Source organism: Antedon mediterranea, chromosome 10, assembly GCF_964355755.1.
Source record: "Antedon mediterranea chromosome 10, ecAntMedi1.1, whole genome shotgun sequence".
Taxonomy (NCBI): Eukaryota; Metazoa; Echinodermata; class Crinoidea; order Comatulida; family Antedonidae; genus Antedon; species Antedon mediterranea.
Genome location: NC_092679.1, coordinates 13,032,139 through 13,048,524, shown reverse-complemented (window position 1 = coordinate 13,048,524; position 16,386 = coordinate 13,032,139). Strand labels below are relative to the sequence as shown.

Below are 16,386 nucleotides of genomic sequence, written 5' to 3'. Positions count from 1 at the left end.
AGGGTTCATCCTGTTTGTTGTCCTTTTTATACCTCACCGTGGTGGTCACTTTTATTGGTGGTCGCGCTTAATGGTAACCGACCGAAAACGTCCAAGCCAGAATGTCCTTCTAAAACCTTTTTACCCGAGTCATTATCATTCCGAAAACCATCTTCGCTCGCTCCCCCTCTAGTTTACATAATTTTTGTTGAATGTTGTCTGGCATGTATCTACCGTACATTTAAATGCATTTAAATGGTTACCAAACTGACAAGCACTCGCTTCTTTTGGTATACTATTAAATATTGTACATACCATTGACAGCAACTTTACCATCTAAGTTGCCCCAGACAGTATCCCAACAATTTCCGATTCGCCCCCTACGAGATTTAATAACTCGAAGAGTCACACGGCTAGTTCTTTTTCCATTGTACTATTATTACCCATGACTTTGAGATACGAAAATACCATTGACATCAATGCCTCAAATTTCCGATTCCGGTCCTCTACAATTCAATTCAATTCAACGTAAACATTTATTTTTTTCTTTCATCTTTCATAAGCAATTACAAAATTAATAAGGTACTACTTAAACAAGGTAGGTAGTATTGAATTTGAAATATATATATAAAAAAAAACAAAAAACATATCAATCAAACAAGATTTAATAATTCTAATTCTTTTTCTTAACTGTTACACATCGACCTATATGAAATTTTAATAATTACATTATATATATACAGTAGATATGGTAATTATGTGAAAACATACGGCATTAGATCTGACCCTTGGGATACATTGTGTCACAGATTAACGTTAAAAATGGCCGTCCATTTAAAAACATAGATGCCTAAATGATTTAATGTGTCGAATTACTAAAAAAATTTGATCGTCTTCTTCTTCTTTGTCCCATCATCATTCCATGGATTGCTTACATACTGTATCCATGGAGGTATCTATGCTGTATCAGAACCAAAATCCGACTACAGGCCACATTATTCGCTTTGCTTCATTTAAGTTATCAGCATCACATCAAATATAACGTTTCCCAGCTCTTATTCTCCTGTCAGTGTTTAGTGGTAGCGATGGCCCTTCTATCTTTATAGATATAGTGATAGAGGAATACTGTACTAAAGCAAGTCCGTTTAGTATTGCACTATTCTTTCGAATTGCATGTTATTGTTAGGAAACCTGGACACTGACTAAACTCTAGATCAGTGCTTTTGAGTTATGATATCATAAAAAATTCAGAAGCTAACAGGATAAAGTTGTAGCTGTCATGAATGTTACCAGGTATGTGTACAGTTCAAATAAAAAAAAGAATTAGCCATGTTAGCTCTTCACATGATGAAATCTGTCTGGGCCAACTTAGAGATTAAAGTTGCTGTCATGAGTATTTTCGTATTAAAGTGTATAGTATGTAAAGTGGAATTAGTCGTCTCTTCACGCGCGCCTAAATCTTAGTGTTATAGTAAATGTTTGGGTTAATGTCTGGGGAAAACATTGCTGCTGGCTCACATGTATTTTTTATATCTCAATGGTATTTTCGTCGGAATCGGAAATTGTTGTCCTACTATCTGGGGCTTACAGGATAAAGTTACTGACAACGGTATTTTCGTATATCCCAACTGGTAATAGTTACAATGTAAAAGGAATTAGCCGTGTGGCTCTTCGCATGATTAAATCGTGTATGGCCCAACAGGCTATTTTGGGATACTGTCTGGGACAACTTAAAGGATAAAGTTGCTGTCAATGGTATTTTTGTGCATCCCAATGTGTAACAGTTACAATGCAAAAGAAATTAGCTCTTTGGCTCTTCGCATAATTAAATCTTGTATGGCCCAACGCCAACGGGCATTTTTGGGCTACTGTCTGGGGCAACTTACAGGATAAAGTTGCTGTCAATGGTATTTTTGTGCATCCCAATGTGTGACAATGCAAAAGGAATTAGCCATGTGGCTCTTGACATGAATAACACCATTTTTTAGTGGTCACTTTGGGCTACTGTCTCGGGCAACTTACAGGATAAAGTTGCTGCCATTGACATAATGACCTTGACCTAATGATCTAATTTTCTTTTTAAAAAGCCATTTATGGCAATAAGGTCCTGTTTCTGATGCAAAAAAAACTGGTTAATAGCAGTCTTTACATAATTCCACAATTTCATGGGATCAGACCTAGCCAACCTAAACAACAATGGGCCAGTTAATATTAGACATAGAATTGTCTACAAAAAGATTCAACAGTGCAGCAATACACATTTTATGTTGAATAGGTTTTTTTTCTATTATGATTCAAACAGACGGATTAACATCAGCAACAAAATGAGCAAGATTGGCAAACGAGTTTGTGTAGTTGGTGCAGGCGTTATCGGGCTGTCAACAGCTGTACGTCTGCTGGATGTTGCGCCTAGCCTACAAGTAACGGTTGTTGCAGACCTGTTTACTCCGTTCACAACAAGTGATGGTGCTGCAGGAGTAAACGTATTTTGGAATTATCAACCTGATTCACTTTTATAGTATGTATTTTGTTATTATTTAGATGTTTCTGAGCTCTTTTGAGATCGTTTTGTGTTGGTTGTATGAAAATCCTGGAGCCACAACCCCCCAACTTCTTCAGTACAACACGCAAGTGCAGGCGGAGTTGCAGCTCTGCCTTTTATAATAATAATTATAAAGTGAGATTGAATTGAAGTTCCAGTTTTTGTTTTCATAAAAAATAGATTGATTTTGTTTCAGTAAATGGGGATTTTCAACCTACATGTATGGGCAGAAATTGTACAAAGAGAATGGTCATCTAACTGGTGTTCAACAATTTTTTACGGTTGATATTTATGATAAAGAAACTAATGTAAGTTACAAGTAGAAATTATTTAATATGTGCGAATTATAACAACCAATTGTTTGTAAATGATATTTGAATGCACTTAGTTAATAATGAATGTTTTTGTCTTGAATAGAGATAACATTATACAGTATATCTACAAATACAAAATGTAAACACTTTCCCTGCAATTTGATTTGATTTTTGAATATATTTTTTATTAATTTAAAAACATTAAACACTGTCTTAAACGGTTCCATGGTTAAGTAGCTTGCGTAAAATTTCTATTCTGGATGGTCTTTAATTTGAGCCTATAGCTAGGCCTGCAGTAGATGTTCGTAGGTTACTATTAGGGAAAAGTGTCTTTAAGGCCCATTTTTTTACAAGACACCTTCCTACTGTATTATTATAGTAAACTTTTCATTATTCAAATACTATTCTCCTGCATTGTTTTAGTGTATTAATGCATCTGATATCGACCGTAGAAAACTTTCTTATAAAGAACTTGAAGCATTATATCCTGGGAGTGGATATAGGTACAGTATGGTTCTTGCATGCATCAGTATTTAGGTATGTGTTTCATATAGAGTAGAATCATGTAATTCGTCAGGAGGAATAACGGCTACCAACAAATATTTTCTATAGTGGATTCACTGACTCATCTCGTGCAAGCGTACGTCAAAAACTCTGTTTTAAAGATATTATTAAGCATGATCTTGTTGCTTTTAATATTCCCACCGTCTCTCTCTATCTCCAACAAGCGAATCTCTTGGCATTCTATTGTTAACTGCTAATGCATATGTTGATGAATGTGAAAGGATGTAGTATTTTTATTGACAATTTATACAATTTCAGAGTGTCGACTCCATTCACTAATAAGTAAGAAGGGTTTATAAACTTAATAGCAAATGATAATAATAAATAATAATATAAACAAATTTTAACAAATATACAAACCCAACAAAAGTAAGCAACAGAGATCAGTTTATAAACATTTTAGTTAAATAATACTTTGATGCGAATTCATCGTCATGGCGGGATTAAGCCAAATTCAAATAAAATCTAGAATATTTGTGGGCGTGAGATTATCATATTGTATTTATCAAAGGCTTTCTCTAAAAATTTGCTTAAAATTATGAGGTGGTATTGTATTAGAATATGGGATTATATTTGAGCATGGGATGTTAGTCATATATTGCTTAACTATGCTTTAAAAAATGTAGACTTGAAATGATGAAGGGCTAGTGTTGCTCGAAAGCACTGCAAATTTGTTTTTTGGCTTATTTTATTTGTATCTCCATTGGCCACCACAGCTTTCTCAATTTATCACTATTGCCTTTGGATTTGCTTAACTAATGCTTTTACATGTTGCATGCTAATACCAGTACAAATATTGTTATTACTTAATTTTGGCAAGCTCTGTTAAATTAGTTTTGACAAGCTGAGTCAACAAAGAGGATTTTGAAAACTGGTTATTGGCAAGCATGGGTTATATTAACGAGTCCATGCAACCATTTTTTTTTTTTGTTTCTCCAACTATTCAATTTTATTTACTCTTGAATTCAATCCCAACCTATGACACTTGTGTCAAGTCTTATAACACTTATATAATAATTATAATGTGACCTGTTCTTACAAAAGCATTTCAATGAATCTGAACATACTATGTAACTGTACCCTATGTAGCTATTTGTGTAAATGTTTCCTGTATATACATTAAATTGATAATTTTCCTGTACAGGTATGGTACGAGTTCTTTGACCTATCTCACTGAATGTAAAATATACTTGCCGTGGCTTATGAAAAGGTATGTACATGTTGACAGTATATATGTGAACTTTATTCAATCAATCGTACATTTTTTTTAGTATTATAATGGTAACCATAATAACGTGTATTTATAGTGATTTTTACAACAAAAAACAATTATTTACAGTAATATAATAATAAAAATTAATTGTTTATATTGACTTTTATTGGAAAAAGAAGTTGAATAATAAAATACTGAATAAATACAAAGTTTCATTAGAGGTTTACAATCAATGGAAAAGATGAATACATATAATATTGTAAGTATCAAAAATAGCAGGTAGTGTTTAGGAAGATTACTGTATATTGGCAACAGCCTACAAATGAACATGGTTATAAGCAAAAGTTATATATTGATTGATTGAATCGGGCATCACTATAAGCAAAGCTTTAAAATGTGATGTCCATAAAGGCATTCCTCTGATTGATCCACAATGAATTGGGTTTAAATAAAGAAATAATCTTTGTAATTTCAAGGATTATGAGAAATTCGGTATATAGTTTCAATAAAAGAATTAAGTTATTGTGTAAGCCCATTTTAGTACATTCGGCAAACAATAGTATTTTGTTGTTGAATCTACTGTAAGCTTCATAAAATATGGTATGAGCATTTTTAGTTAAGTCAACTCAGATGTTTAGTTTGTGAATTAAATTACAAACAGAAATTGTAATGTAATGTTTTCTATGCAAATGAAGTTTGGAATAAAGTGAAACGAAAAGAAATGAAAAACAAAGTTATTGATTGTACCTTAGCTATATTGGCTTCCACCTTGGAATTATTCTACTCCCTTGTACTGTAGTTCAGTGGACTTTCTGTAAAACAGAATAATTCCCTTAAAAGGGGGCGAAATCGTATCTGTATGTCAAGTCTTTCTAAAACTGTATACTTGCCAACATAACACCTAAAGACTCTTTCCTATAATAATAGAACATCGCTGTACATACGTTCTTCCATAAAAATAAAACACCACTCTGCTGCTTCTGCTTTATTTTCTATCGTGTTTTTGTATGAATAAAGATACAGATATATGATTACTTTATAAAATATATGATTAATTATGTTGAAATATTCATTTGTACTGCTTTACAGTGTGTAGCTGTTGGGTTAGATTAGAGCTGACCTCGTAAAACAAAGTTAAATAAAGTGTGAGAAAAGCATGAAAACATTAAAATCTTTTTTTTAGATTCAAATTAAAAGGAGGGAATGTTTTGCACAGGCATGTCAACTCATTTGATGAGGTAAAAAAGCTCCTTTAAAAAAAGAGCAATTTTATTTTTTTTTAATTTGCAGTATGCACCCTTAATTCTGTAGGCATGTCAACTCATTTAAAAGTATTTTTTTATTTTTTAAACTTATGTAATTGTATTTCCTTAATTCTATAATTAATTCTTTGTATGCCTAATAGATTGCTGCCGACTATGATGTGATAGTAAATTGTAGTGGTTTAGGTGCCAGGCAGTTGGCTCATGATGATAGCATTAAACCGGTCCGTGGTCAGATATTTAGGGTAAGTTATTAAACTATGAAGGCAGCTATAAATTTACATTTTTATCCACTAGCAAACCTTTGGTTTTTGTAAAATAAAACCTTACTAGCAAATTGGGGAACATAACTATCAAGAACTCGAAAACTTAATTAAACAATTGGTCTTCAAGAAGAAGAAGTTTGCAGATCATGCCGATACTTTTACTAATCTAAAAACTATTTTTCTTTAATTAATAATAACAGCCAGCAATGAAAAATGTTGCTGTATAAATTTTGAGTCATATTGTAATAAATACTGAATGTTGGCGCATTACTGTAGGAGTTTATAGTTGTCTAATACTAAGGCCCTTTTCACACTGTAACTCCATCAGTGTCATTAGTTACAGGTTAGTAGAAACGGTCAAGTATACAAAGATGTTGTTCCATTGGGTGTTGCCTAAACACCTACGTTTTTCTTTGCAGTTTTTTTAATTTTATGATACTGCTAACTGTTTTATACGCCAAGTAATTCAATCCGTGTGAACATAGCCTAAAATAGAGTCAAACTTTCTTAACATTTAAAAGTAAAATAGTTACTTTGTTTTAGGATTTTAGTGATAGAAAGAACATAAATTTTAGATTTTAATATATTCACCATTTTTAACAGGTCAAAGCACCTTGGATTAAAATAGCAACTTATGACCACGATAAAATGACATACATCTTTCCACGGTAAATCTTTTTTTTTTTATTGTTGATTACTTCAAAGAAGTTTCTAGGGAAAAATAGATTCATAAGAATTAAACAGCCCTGGCTATAATTGTAATTATGCAGGATAGAGTCATCAAAAGCTGTTTTAAGCCATTTTAACCCATCCCCCTTCCCACTCTTACCTTTTTGACACCCCTTCGCCTGCATCTCTAATTTTATAAAAGTTGGATTTCGAGTTGCTGGAGAAGCCATGCTTACTCTATAAACAAAACTCTCATAGTGTTGTAGAGTTGAATTTGAATCCATTCTTGATATAATTGAATTATTTGAATTTAATAAACCTAACTTTAATACCTCCACCAAAGAGGTTATGCAATCTCTTTGGTTTATTTTTCCGTTTGTCAAGAATTTGTCCAAGCTACTGAACATATTTTGACCAAATTGTTACAAAACTGTAGTCCATGGAAGGCTTCATTTAATTTATGAGTTACACAATCAAGATACATTTTCTATGTACTTTTATAGTTAAATTGTCACCACGAGCCATCATATCTACACCATATTTAGTACTCAGGAACATAAATAAATGTAAATCATTGCAAACCGAACTCCAAAATAGACCGAAACAAGCTCATGGGTCAAGTCTTCCTGGGTTTTAAATTTTGAAATTATTGTTTTAACTGTTATTTTATAGTACATACATAAATATATACTGTGCCAAACAAAAGTACTGGTGATTTTTTAATTTAGTTCTAATGATGTTATTGTTGGTGGAGTGTACCAACATGATAACTGGGATTTATCAATAAATCACCAGGACAGAGAAAATATATGGAAAAGGGCTTGTAAGATGGATCCATCACTTAAAGTAAGTGTGTATTTTTCTCTGCATATTGTAGAAACTCTCATTTTGGACACAACTACATAAACATATGTAATGTAGTGCTCACTTTGCAGAATATAGTTAAGTAATGGGGGAACTTTAATGCCTAAGCACCTTTTATGCAGGTGCTGTGACACACCATCATGTAGGCCTAGTTGGGTGCCAGAAATAAACTTACTGCTAGACTACAGTACAGGCCTAGCTTCAGTGTAACAGACCTAAAGCAGGTATAAGTTTCTTGAATGCATGCCATTTCTTTCAGCTCTTGTTAAATTTGATGTTTTCTTTTAGTAATAACCTCTTATAACCCAGTATTATACTGGTGGTTATTAAAACATGATCACCAGTTGAAGAGCATATTAAAATATCCCCTTCACCTGTAAAAAATAATCACGAGAGGGTGGATCGCCAATGATGAGCACAAAGATATCACATGATCACCTTAATTACACCCTATTGGGGAAAAGTTCCATAAAATTTCAAAAATACCAAAAATATACATGGCTGCAGTCGTGTGCTCAAATTTGAGTTAGTGTTTACCGACCGACATAATGAGCTGTAGAGTCGCGTTTGCACGCAACTAAAAACAGCTGATATGTATGAACAATTTTCTTGTTGGAGCTCCAATGCTACTGTAGTATTTTGAGTTTGCTCTTCACCTTATCCTTGGCCTGGAATAAACAATATAAGCTTTTCAATGTTATATATATATATATATAGTTTAAAATTCAAAGTATACTAATTTACTTACCTTTAGCATGCACATATTATAAACGAGTGGGTAGGTTTGCGTCCAGGGAGACCAGAGGTACGCCTGGAACGAGAAGTGATAGTTGTCAATGGGAAAAAAGTAAATGTAAGTTGTTTGGTTGTATATGTTGTACACCTATATAAATGTTAGTATATTGTTGTGGCTTGGTGGTTATGTTGCTCGGCTACTTATTTAACAAGTATCCTGGTCAGCTGTCACTTGTCTAGATTTTTTCTATGGTCAAATTACAACTCCATTCCAGACTTTGTTTATGTAGAGCATCTGTGTATATGTTTGTGGTTGCCACCTTTAAGGATAGTGAAAGAATTCGCTTATGATTATCTTTTGCAATTTGTCCAAATGTTATTCATTCATTCAATCTTTTATTTCGGAAACTCTGGTCCATAGAAAGCAAATTACATATAAATGAAATAAATAAAATAAACAAAATTACTACTACTCATCTCAGGATGGCATTCCATCTGGAGAGCATCTTCGACTTAACTAAGACGTTGCTTATAATCGTTGGAATTAAAATATTTTTGCTTGCATTAAGTCTACACATCAGGCTATATATTGATATTCTTAACAATTCATAAAAAGAGGGAATTCTACATTCCGTAAACATGAGGCTGGTACTGCAATGTCGAGGCCTTTGCAACAACATTCTTAAACCATTATTGTAGCATACCTGGAGAGATCACAAGGTACCTTGATTATAGTTGCACCATAATGTAGCACAACACATATTTACACAATATGTTCTAAATAAAACACATTTCACATTGATAGAACACATACTAAATTTTCTGACCAAGGAGTTGGCTCGGATACACAAAGATCTGTATTGCCGCTTTATATCAAACTCATCACATAAATCCTATGATATAACATGACCAAGATATGCTTTTGCTATTAATGGTAATAATAGGTTTCAATTGAATCCTCCGTGACTTAGGACAGATTATCATACAAGATGATTTCTTAGCATTGTAAACAATATCATTTTTGCCGCAAAGCATTCAGAAATTATAATTAGATGTTGCAACCCTGATGCAGAAGGTGATATAAGCACCATGTCATCTGCATACGATAGGTTGTTAAATTTAATATTATTTAACTCGCACCCTTCTTTGCTGTTGCTAAGCTTAATGATAAGATCATTTATATACATATTATACAGATGGGGAGACATCACTCCTCCCTGTCTAACACCATTTGATACATACAGTATAAGAAAGAATGAGTATCTTATCTTTTTTTCCTTACACGTTACAGGCTGTCCACTTGATTTTCCTACTCGTTATTTACTCCTTTTTTGTAGTCAACAACATGCACAAATGTTCTTTATTTGGAGACTATTTTCCTCTTTATGAATCTTAATCCTAACATGAACCCCATCGATGGATTGAATTTGGATGTTTCTTAGCTTATTTAAGTTTTTGTCACACACACACACAACATTGGTCACCAAAATTCTTTCGATAAAAAGGCATTTTGAAGTCACACAGTCACTATCACTTATGGGATCATCTTCCACTGTTGCCCTCTGGGAGAACATTTTCCGACTGTAGAGGTCATCCAGATAAGAAAGTTGTTTTTTGATAATCTTTTATGTTTTTCCATTTTAAGGTTGTACACAACTATGGACATTCTTCTCGTGGCATTACCCTTCACTGGGGATGTGCAGTTGATGCTTCACAATTAGTTCTTCAATGCCTGCAGCTGAATACAGTGCAATCAAGACTATAGATAACAATAACATACTATTGTTCAATATACACTAAAATGTATGTAATATGTAACCAGCAGGATAAAGAGGTCCTAACTTGGACAGAGTGTTCTAATTAGATCAGCGTTACACAACCTTTTTTGACCGTGATCCCATGATCATATTTTGAGAATTCTCGCCACCCAACATTGCGTATTTTAGCTTAAACCCCCGTGGTGGGGGCCTGTGGCAATTTGTTAAATTACACCCCTAGATGGCTGGAAATGGTACTCTTACACTTAAAAATCAGGATAAATGGCACCTCCGGTTGGCCGGAAATGACACTCTAATAATAGCACACTCGCAATTGGCAAAACGATCGTAGCTTACTTTTTCCGCCTCTAAACACATTTGCATTCAATGCTAATGCCAAGAGGTTCTCCTGACCCATAAAGATTTCCCCTGGCTAGGGCCTGAACAACATCGCTATGAGTGTAATTTGGGATGGACATGTTTATATTGTTCTTTCTATTATTCTAATGTTCATTGTAAAAGTTCGCAGGTTTTCAGTCAAGTTACACACTCCTTTACAAACTACAGAAAAATTATTATTAAATTAAAGATTATTAAATCCACATCCTAAAAGGGGATTCCCCACTTATATTAACAACGAACTATGCGTCAAAAGCGTCCATTGCCCTTTTGTCGATTCCCAATTGTGTGTACACTACGGTACTCGCCGCGAGTCAACATATGTAGTCAACAGTGTTGTAGATTCTACAAAACTGAGAGCATTTCACATATAGATCAGTGTACAATTGATAAAAAGGTTCAGTATCGGAAACAATTTTTTTTCGCCACCCAAACATTGGGTCGCGACCCATAGGTTGCGGAACAGCGAATTAGATAATCATCGGCATCTATAGTATGCAATGGCAGGTACTTCTGTGTGGCATTTTATATTCCTTTGTGAATTGGCAACACATTTTCCACCATTAGTTAATCAAAAGGACCTATATTAGTAGCAAAGTCTAAATTAGTAAAATTATGCACATCTATGTGTTTTGTACAGTATAGCCAAATTCGGATATTGTATTTTTAGCTGGGAGATCACTCCAAATATAAAGAGACCCCTACAGTTTCAGTATAAATAACATTTTAGGGCATATATTGGCAATAGAGAAGTCCGATTGTAGCATTTGCTTGCATATCCTGGATGAGAGCTGCACAGGACAGGAAAGGTTCAGCTTGTGGAGGTTTTCGCTCTGCAGTAGGCTGATAATGGCTGAAATAATGATGGAATAGTATACAAATAATTAAATGTTTATGAGTGGAATGGTACAAATAATTTCATGTATTTTCATCTGATATTACTGTGTACGTGACATGCTTGAGTTCTTCGTCTAGTCTGAAGTAAATAATGGCAGTTAGTAGTGTAACGCCAGGACCAGTGAGCCTACATGATTTCTCTTTGATACTTCAAAGCAAAATCTTCATGTAATATAATTTCACCGGGTTCCAGTTGTGCTTTTAAGGTTTTGGGCTCCATGTGTTGTCTTTTTGCATTATAAACATAACGAGCAAATTTCTGTAGCTGGGAAACCATTCCTTCTCTTGCTGAATAAAGATCAGTCTTAAGTAATGATTTATATGTTCGCCCATCTTCTGTAACCTATTGATAGTATGAAACAAAGGCATTCTCGTCAACATCATTAAACAAATTGATAAGGAGGGAGGTACCACAGTCTTGACACTGGCGATCAATACATTTTTCATTATCCATTGAGCACACTGTGACTTTCAAAACTACAATGTAGGTACAACTTTACGGACCCCAATAATCAACATCTCGAGATCTTCATGATACCGGCATAAACACACCTCATGGTCTCTCTGACTAGTTTTAATTTTGAAAGTCCACATTTCACTATCACTAGCAAGGTATAACTGATGAGCTTCACTGATGTTCATCATCATCATCATTCGTTTCTGTTTGTGGACACGCCCTGTCTCTGTTTCAACCGACACAAACTCTTTCTTCCCTGGACACATACGACTAATATCATCTTGTTCATAAAAGTTCACAACTTTTGTCAAATCATCTTCTGTAAGAGAATCTTTTCTTTCTTTATTGTGTGTATCCTTCAATAAGGCGACGATTTGCAGCTCTTTTGTCTATGACGTCCGCAATTCTCTTACGTTTTGTGGGCGTCATATCTTCAACGATACCATCTACAATTGTTGCCTGTCTGTTTGGAGTTGTAGGAAGGGCTGCACGAGCTTTGGCCTTGCCATAACTGCTTCTGCTACCATACACTGTGTTGACAATTTGAGACTTGTTTCATTTGCGTTCAGCTCTCTCAATTTCTTCCTTAACCGCTCTTCATTCCTTCTTTACCCATTCAAATTCAGTTAACTTGTCGTTGTTTTTTTTTTTGCTTTTCTCTCCTTTCGTTTTCGGTCTAATTTAAGACACACTTCACAGGCTGGTATATTATTTCGTATACGCACTCTGCAAGCTCTTGTTCTTTCTGCACTAGTCTTTGCGTTTTCCATGATCAGTATGTTTTCATGACTAACATTTAAACAAGAATGATTTAAGTTGAATTCTGCCTGAATGTATAAGGTTAATTATTTTATGTTAATTGATCAACAACACTTTGTTTATTGCTCAAAAGTTTCCCCGGGTATTGTTCTTTAAGTTTATTGTTATTGTGTTATGCAACCACAATGCCTTGTCACCGTCTAATAGATAACAATTAACTCATTTGTGCTACCAAAATCTACCTTACAGTTACAAAAAAACACCTGTTAATTGTGAAAATAATGATATGTCCCGTCCGTAACAAAATGTCCCGTCCGTAACGATATATTTTTGAAATGTAATATTTTCACCAAAATATGAAAATGTCAAAAAAAATATTTTTATAATCTGAAGAGATATAACCCCTAGGAGGAGAAAAATAAATAGCAATTTTTTTTTATTACTTTTCAAATAAATGTAAAAAAAACCACTCAAACGTCGCGGACGGGAAATTTTAAATGTAAAAGGCCTGTATGAAATTAATAAACAAATATTTTTTAAAAATTAGTTAATTATGTACAATAAGGACACAAAGTAACTATATCTGTTAAATAATAATTTATGAAATAACTAGCTAGATTATAAAATGTCCCATCCGTAACGCCAAATATATCATATTTAATATTCAATAACTTGAAAAAATAAATGTTAGCATATAAAAAAAAAAATATTTATTAAACTTCAACATATCTACTTTGGCAAATGAAATTTTTCAACTCACGGACCAAATTGTGTGGAATGCCCCATAAACAATATGAGGATCTGCTTTCTAGTTGGTGTGTATAAAGACATTTCAGAAGTTCATAAAAATAGGCCTTGTTATATCGAGATAATATAACATATGTTTATTTTTATTTTATTTCGTTTTCTTTCAGTAGGGTAGCCCTCTCAGTAATAAAATAAACTGCTCTTCCGAGGGGCCCTACGGCACATTTAAACAAAATTTGAAAACTAAACTTCAATGCATGTTCTCATTATTATAACTTTTATACCATATTTAAATATATTTCACTGGAACCATCCTAGACCACCGGCAACAATAAATGAATCTTAAGAAGTGATTTAAAACGGTTATAATTGTTTTGTTTTCTTAATTCATAAGGTAGGCCATTCCAGAGTGAACTTCCATAATAAACAAAACTACGTTTGTATATTTCGAGGTTACATCTGGGCAAATACAACAGATTATTTTCATAGTTTCTGGTTTGAATATTGTGTACACTACTAATATATTGCAAAACATCACATAAGTATGAAGGTACAAATTCTTGTAAACATCTAAATATTGTACAAATTGTATGATATTCAATTCTTGTCTTAATTGTTAGCCAACCTAAATCATAATGCATTTGTCTAACAGGAGTTCGAATATCAGCACCTAGTATTAATCGTGCAGCTCTATTTTGTACCCTTTGCAATTTTAAAATATGGGCGTTTGAACCAGTACCCCAGACTGGTGAACAATAGTCAATATGTGATAAAAATAGAGCATTGTAGGCCTATAATCTTTTAATAATTTTAGGAGATGTAAAACTTTTCAATCTATAAAATAGATATAGAATTTTTGATAGTTTTGCACATATATAATCAATATGTACTTTCCATGAGAGTTGTTCATCAAATGTAAGTCCCAAATATTTAAACGTTTCAACTTTCTCAATCGGAATGTTATCAAAAATTACTGTTTCATCTGTTGTTTTATTAACACGTGCATGAGTACCAAAAAGCATGTATTTGGTTTTATCAATGTTTAGAGTTAATTTATGTTTATCTAACCATTGTTTTACATTTTCCAACTGTTCAGTTAAAACTGTTGTAAGCTCTTCATTTGATTTACATGCATAAAAAAGCGCAGTGTCGTCTGCATAGAGGACGGTTTTACAAATCCCATCAACACTATCATGTAAGTCATTTATGTATAAAATAAACAACAAAGGGCCAAGAATTGAGCCTTGTGGTACCCCATAGTTGACATTTAAAATTTCAGATTTTTTTCCATTAAAATTAACAAATTGTTTGCGATTTTTTAAATAATTACTGAACCATGCAAGCTCAGTGTTTATCATTCCAAAGGTGCATAATTTACGTAATAAAATATCGTGGTCTACCGTATCAAACGCCTTTTTTAGGTCAAGAAAAATTGCTCCAGTTACCAAGCCATTATCAATATTTATATATATATATAATTGCATACATCTATCAGTGTAGTAGAAGTTGAATGTAACGACCTAAAACCAGATTGATTTTTACATAATAAATTAAACTCATTTATATGATTCATAACTTGATTATGGATGCATCTTTCAAAAACTTTCATAACAATAGGTATAACAGATATTGGACGGTAGTTGTTAAGTTCATGTTTACATCCTCCTTTATAAAGCGGAGTAACCTTAGCACATTTCCATTCACTTGGAATAACACCAGATCTTAATGACCAGTTAAACAAAAAGGCAAGACTTTGAGAAATTTGTGAAGATGCAATTTTAAGTAACCTAGCGGAAATCCCGATCAATTCCAGTAGCTTTTCCAATTTCTAACTTTTCCAACAAAGCTTCAATTTCATTTCCATTAATATCTTTAAAGTTGAAACGTTGTTGAAATTGTGATAACGATTCAACGGTAATATCGTTTTGGTTGTCATTAAAATGGGATGCAAGTTCATTAGAAATTGAACAAAAATATTTATTAAAATGATTAGCAATATCAGTTGGATTGTTTATTTCATTACCGTTTACATTGAGAGTTGTTTTAGTTTGTTTCTTTTTATTGGGTAAAAAGTCTTTCATGGTTTTCCATAATGTTTTAGTGTCATTAACATTATCCTTTAATTTATTATTTATATAGTCGCGTTTTAGTGATTTAGACAAATTATTTAATTTATTTCTTGCCTTTTTGTAAGAATTCCAATCATCTATGTTCTTAGTTTTTTCGGCTTTTTGTTTTAAATAATCACGGTTACGAGAAAGGGAAACAAATTCGTCTGTAAGCCATGGAATATCAGTTCCCTTCCTCCTGACCGTCACCATAGGAGCATGAATATCACAAATATCAGTAAAAATGTGTTTCCAAATGTCCCAAGCCTCGTCAGCATCCTCGGACGCCTCACAAATACTCCACGGAGCAGATGCAAGATCAAAAATAAACAAATCTTCGTTAAATTTCCGGAAGGTTCTCGTATGTAAAATACGCGGGGGCAATTTTATTTTAATTTTTTTACGTATTGCATATATCAATGAGTGATCGCTAATTCCAATTGGTACAACTCCAGTTTTGCTTATAAAGTCATCCCTATTTGAAAAAATTAAATCAATACAACTACTACTGTTTTCCGTTACGCGCGTTGGAGTTTTAATATACTGGTTTAATTGGAAAATTTGGTGGAGGGTTTTAATGTTCCGAGAATGCTGTTTATCAAATATATTCCAATTTAAGTCACCAACAACAATAATCTCTCTTATACTATCTAGTATAAAAGATATTTGATCATGCATTATATCAACAAATCCAGTACACGAATTTGGTGGTCTATAAACATTACCTATAACGAACGGTTTAGTGTTAACCGGCTTAATTTTTATCCATACCGATTCAATTGTATTTTCACCAAAGTCAATGACATTAAAATCAACATTTTCGTTTACATAGATAGCCACCCCACCTCCGTGTC

At 33.2% G+C, this 16,386-nt stretch overlaps 1 protein-coding gene across 2 annotated transcripts in view; it reads left to right on the top strand.

Moving 5' to 3' along the window:
* LOC140060142 (D-aspartate oxidase-like) overlaps positions 1-16,132 on the top strand; it is a 29,943-nt gene extending 13,811 nt beyond the window's left edge. For both annotated transcript variants that reach the window (XM_072106228.1, XM_072106229.1), the window contains 10 exons: positions 2,282-2,497; positions 2,718-2,829; positions 3,259-3,338; positions 4,544-4,609; positions 5,796-5,850; positions 6,018-6,119; positions 6,744-6,808; positions 7,538-7,655; positions 8,428-8,526; positions 10,054-16,132. In XM_072106228.1, coding sequence (XP_071962329.1) covers positions 2,304-2,497; positions 2,718-2,829; positions 3,259-3,338; positions 4,544-4,609; positions 5,796-5,850; positions 6,018-6,119; positions 6,744-6,808; positions 7,538-7,655; positions 8,428-8,526; positions 10,054-10,173 — 1,011 coding nt within the window. In that variant the 5' untranslated portion in view covers positions 2,282-2,303 and the 3' untranslated portion in view covers positions 10,174-16,132. The remainder of the gene's footprint in view (positions 1-2,281; positions 2,498-2,717; positions 2,830-3,258; positions 3,339-4,543; positions 4,610-5,795; positions 5,851-6,017; positions 6,120-6,743; positions 6,809-7,537; positions 7,656-8,427; positions 8,527-10,053) is intronic.
* The last annotated feature ends 254 nt before the right edge of the window (positions 16,133-16,386 follow it).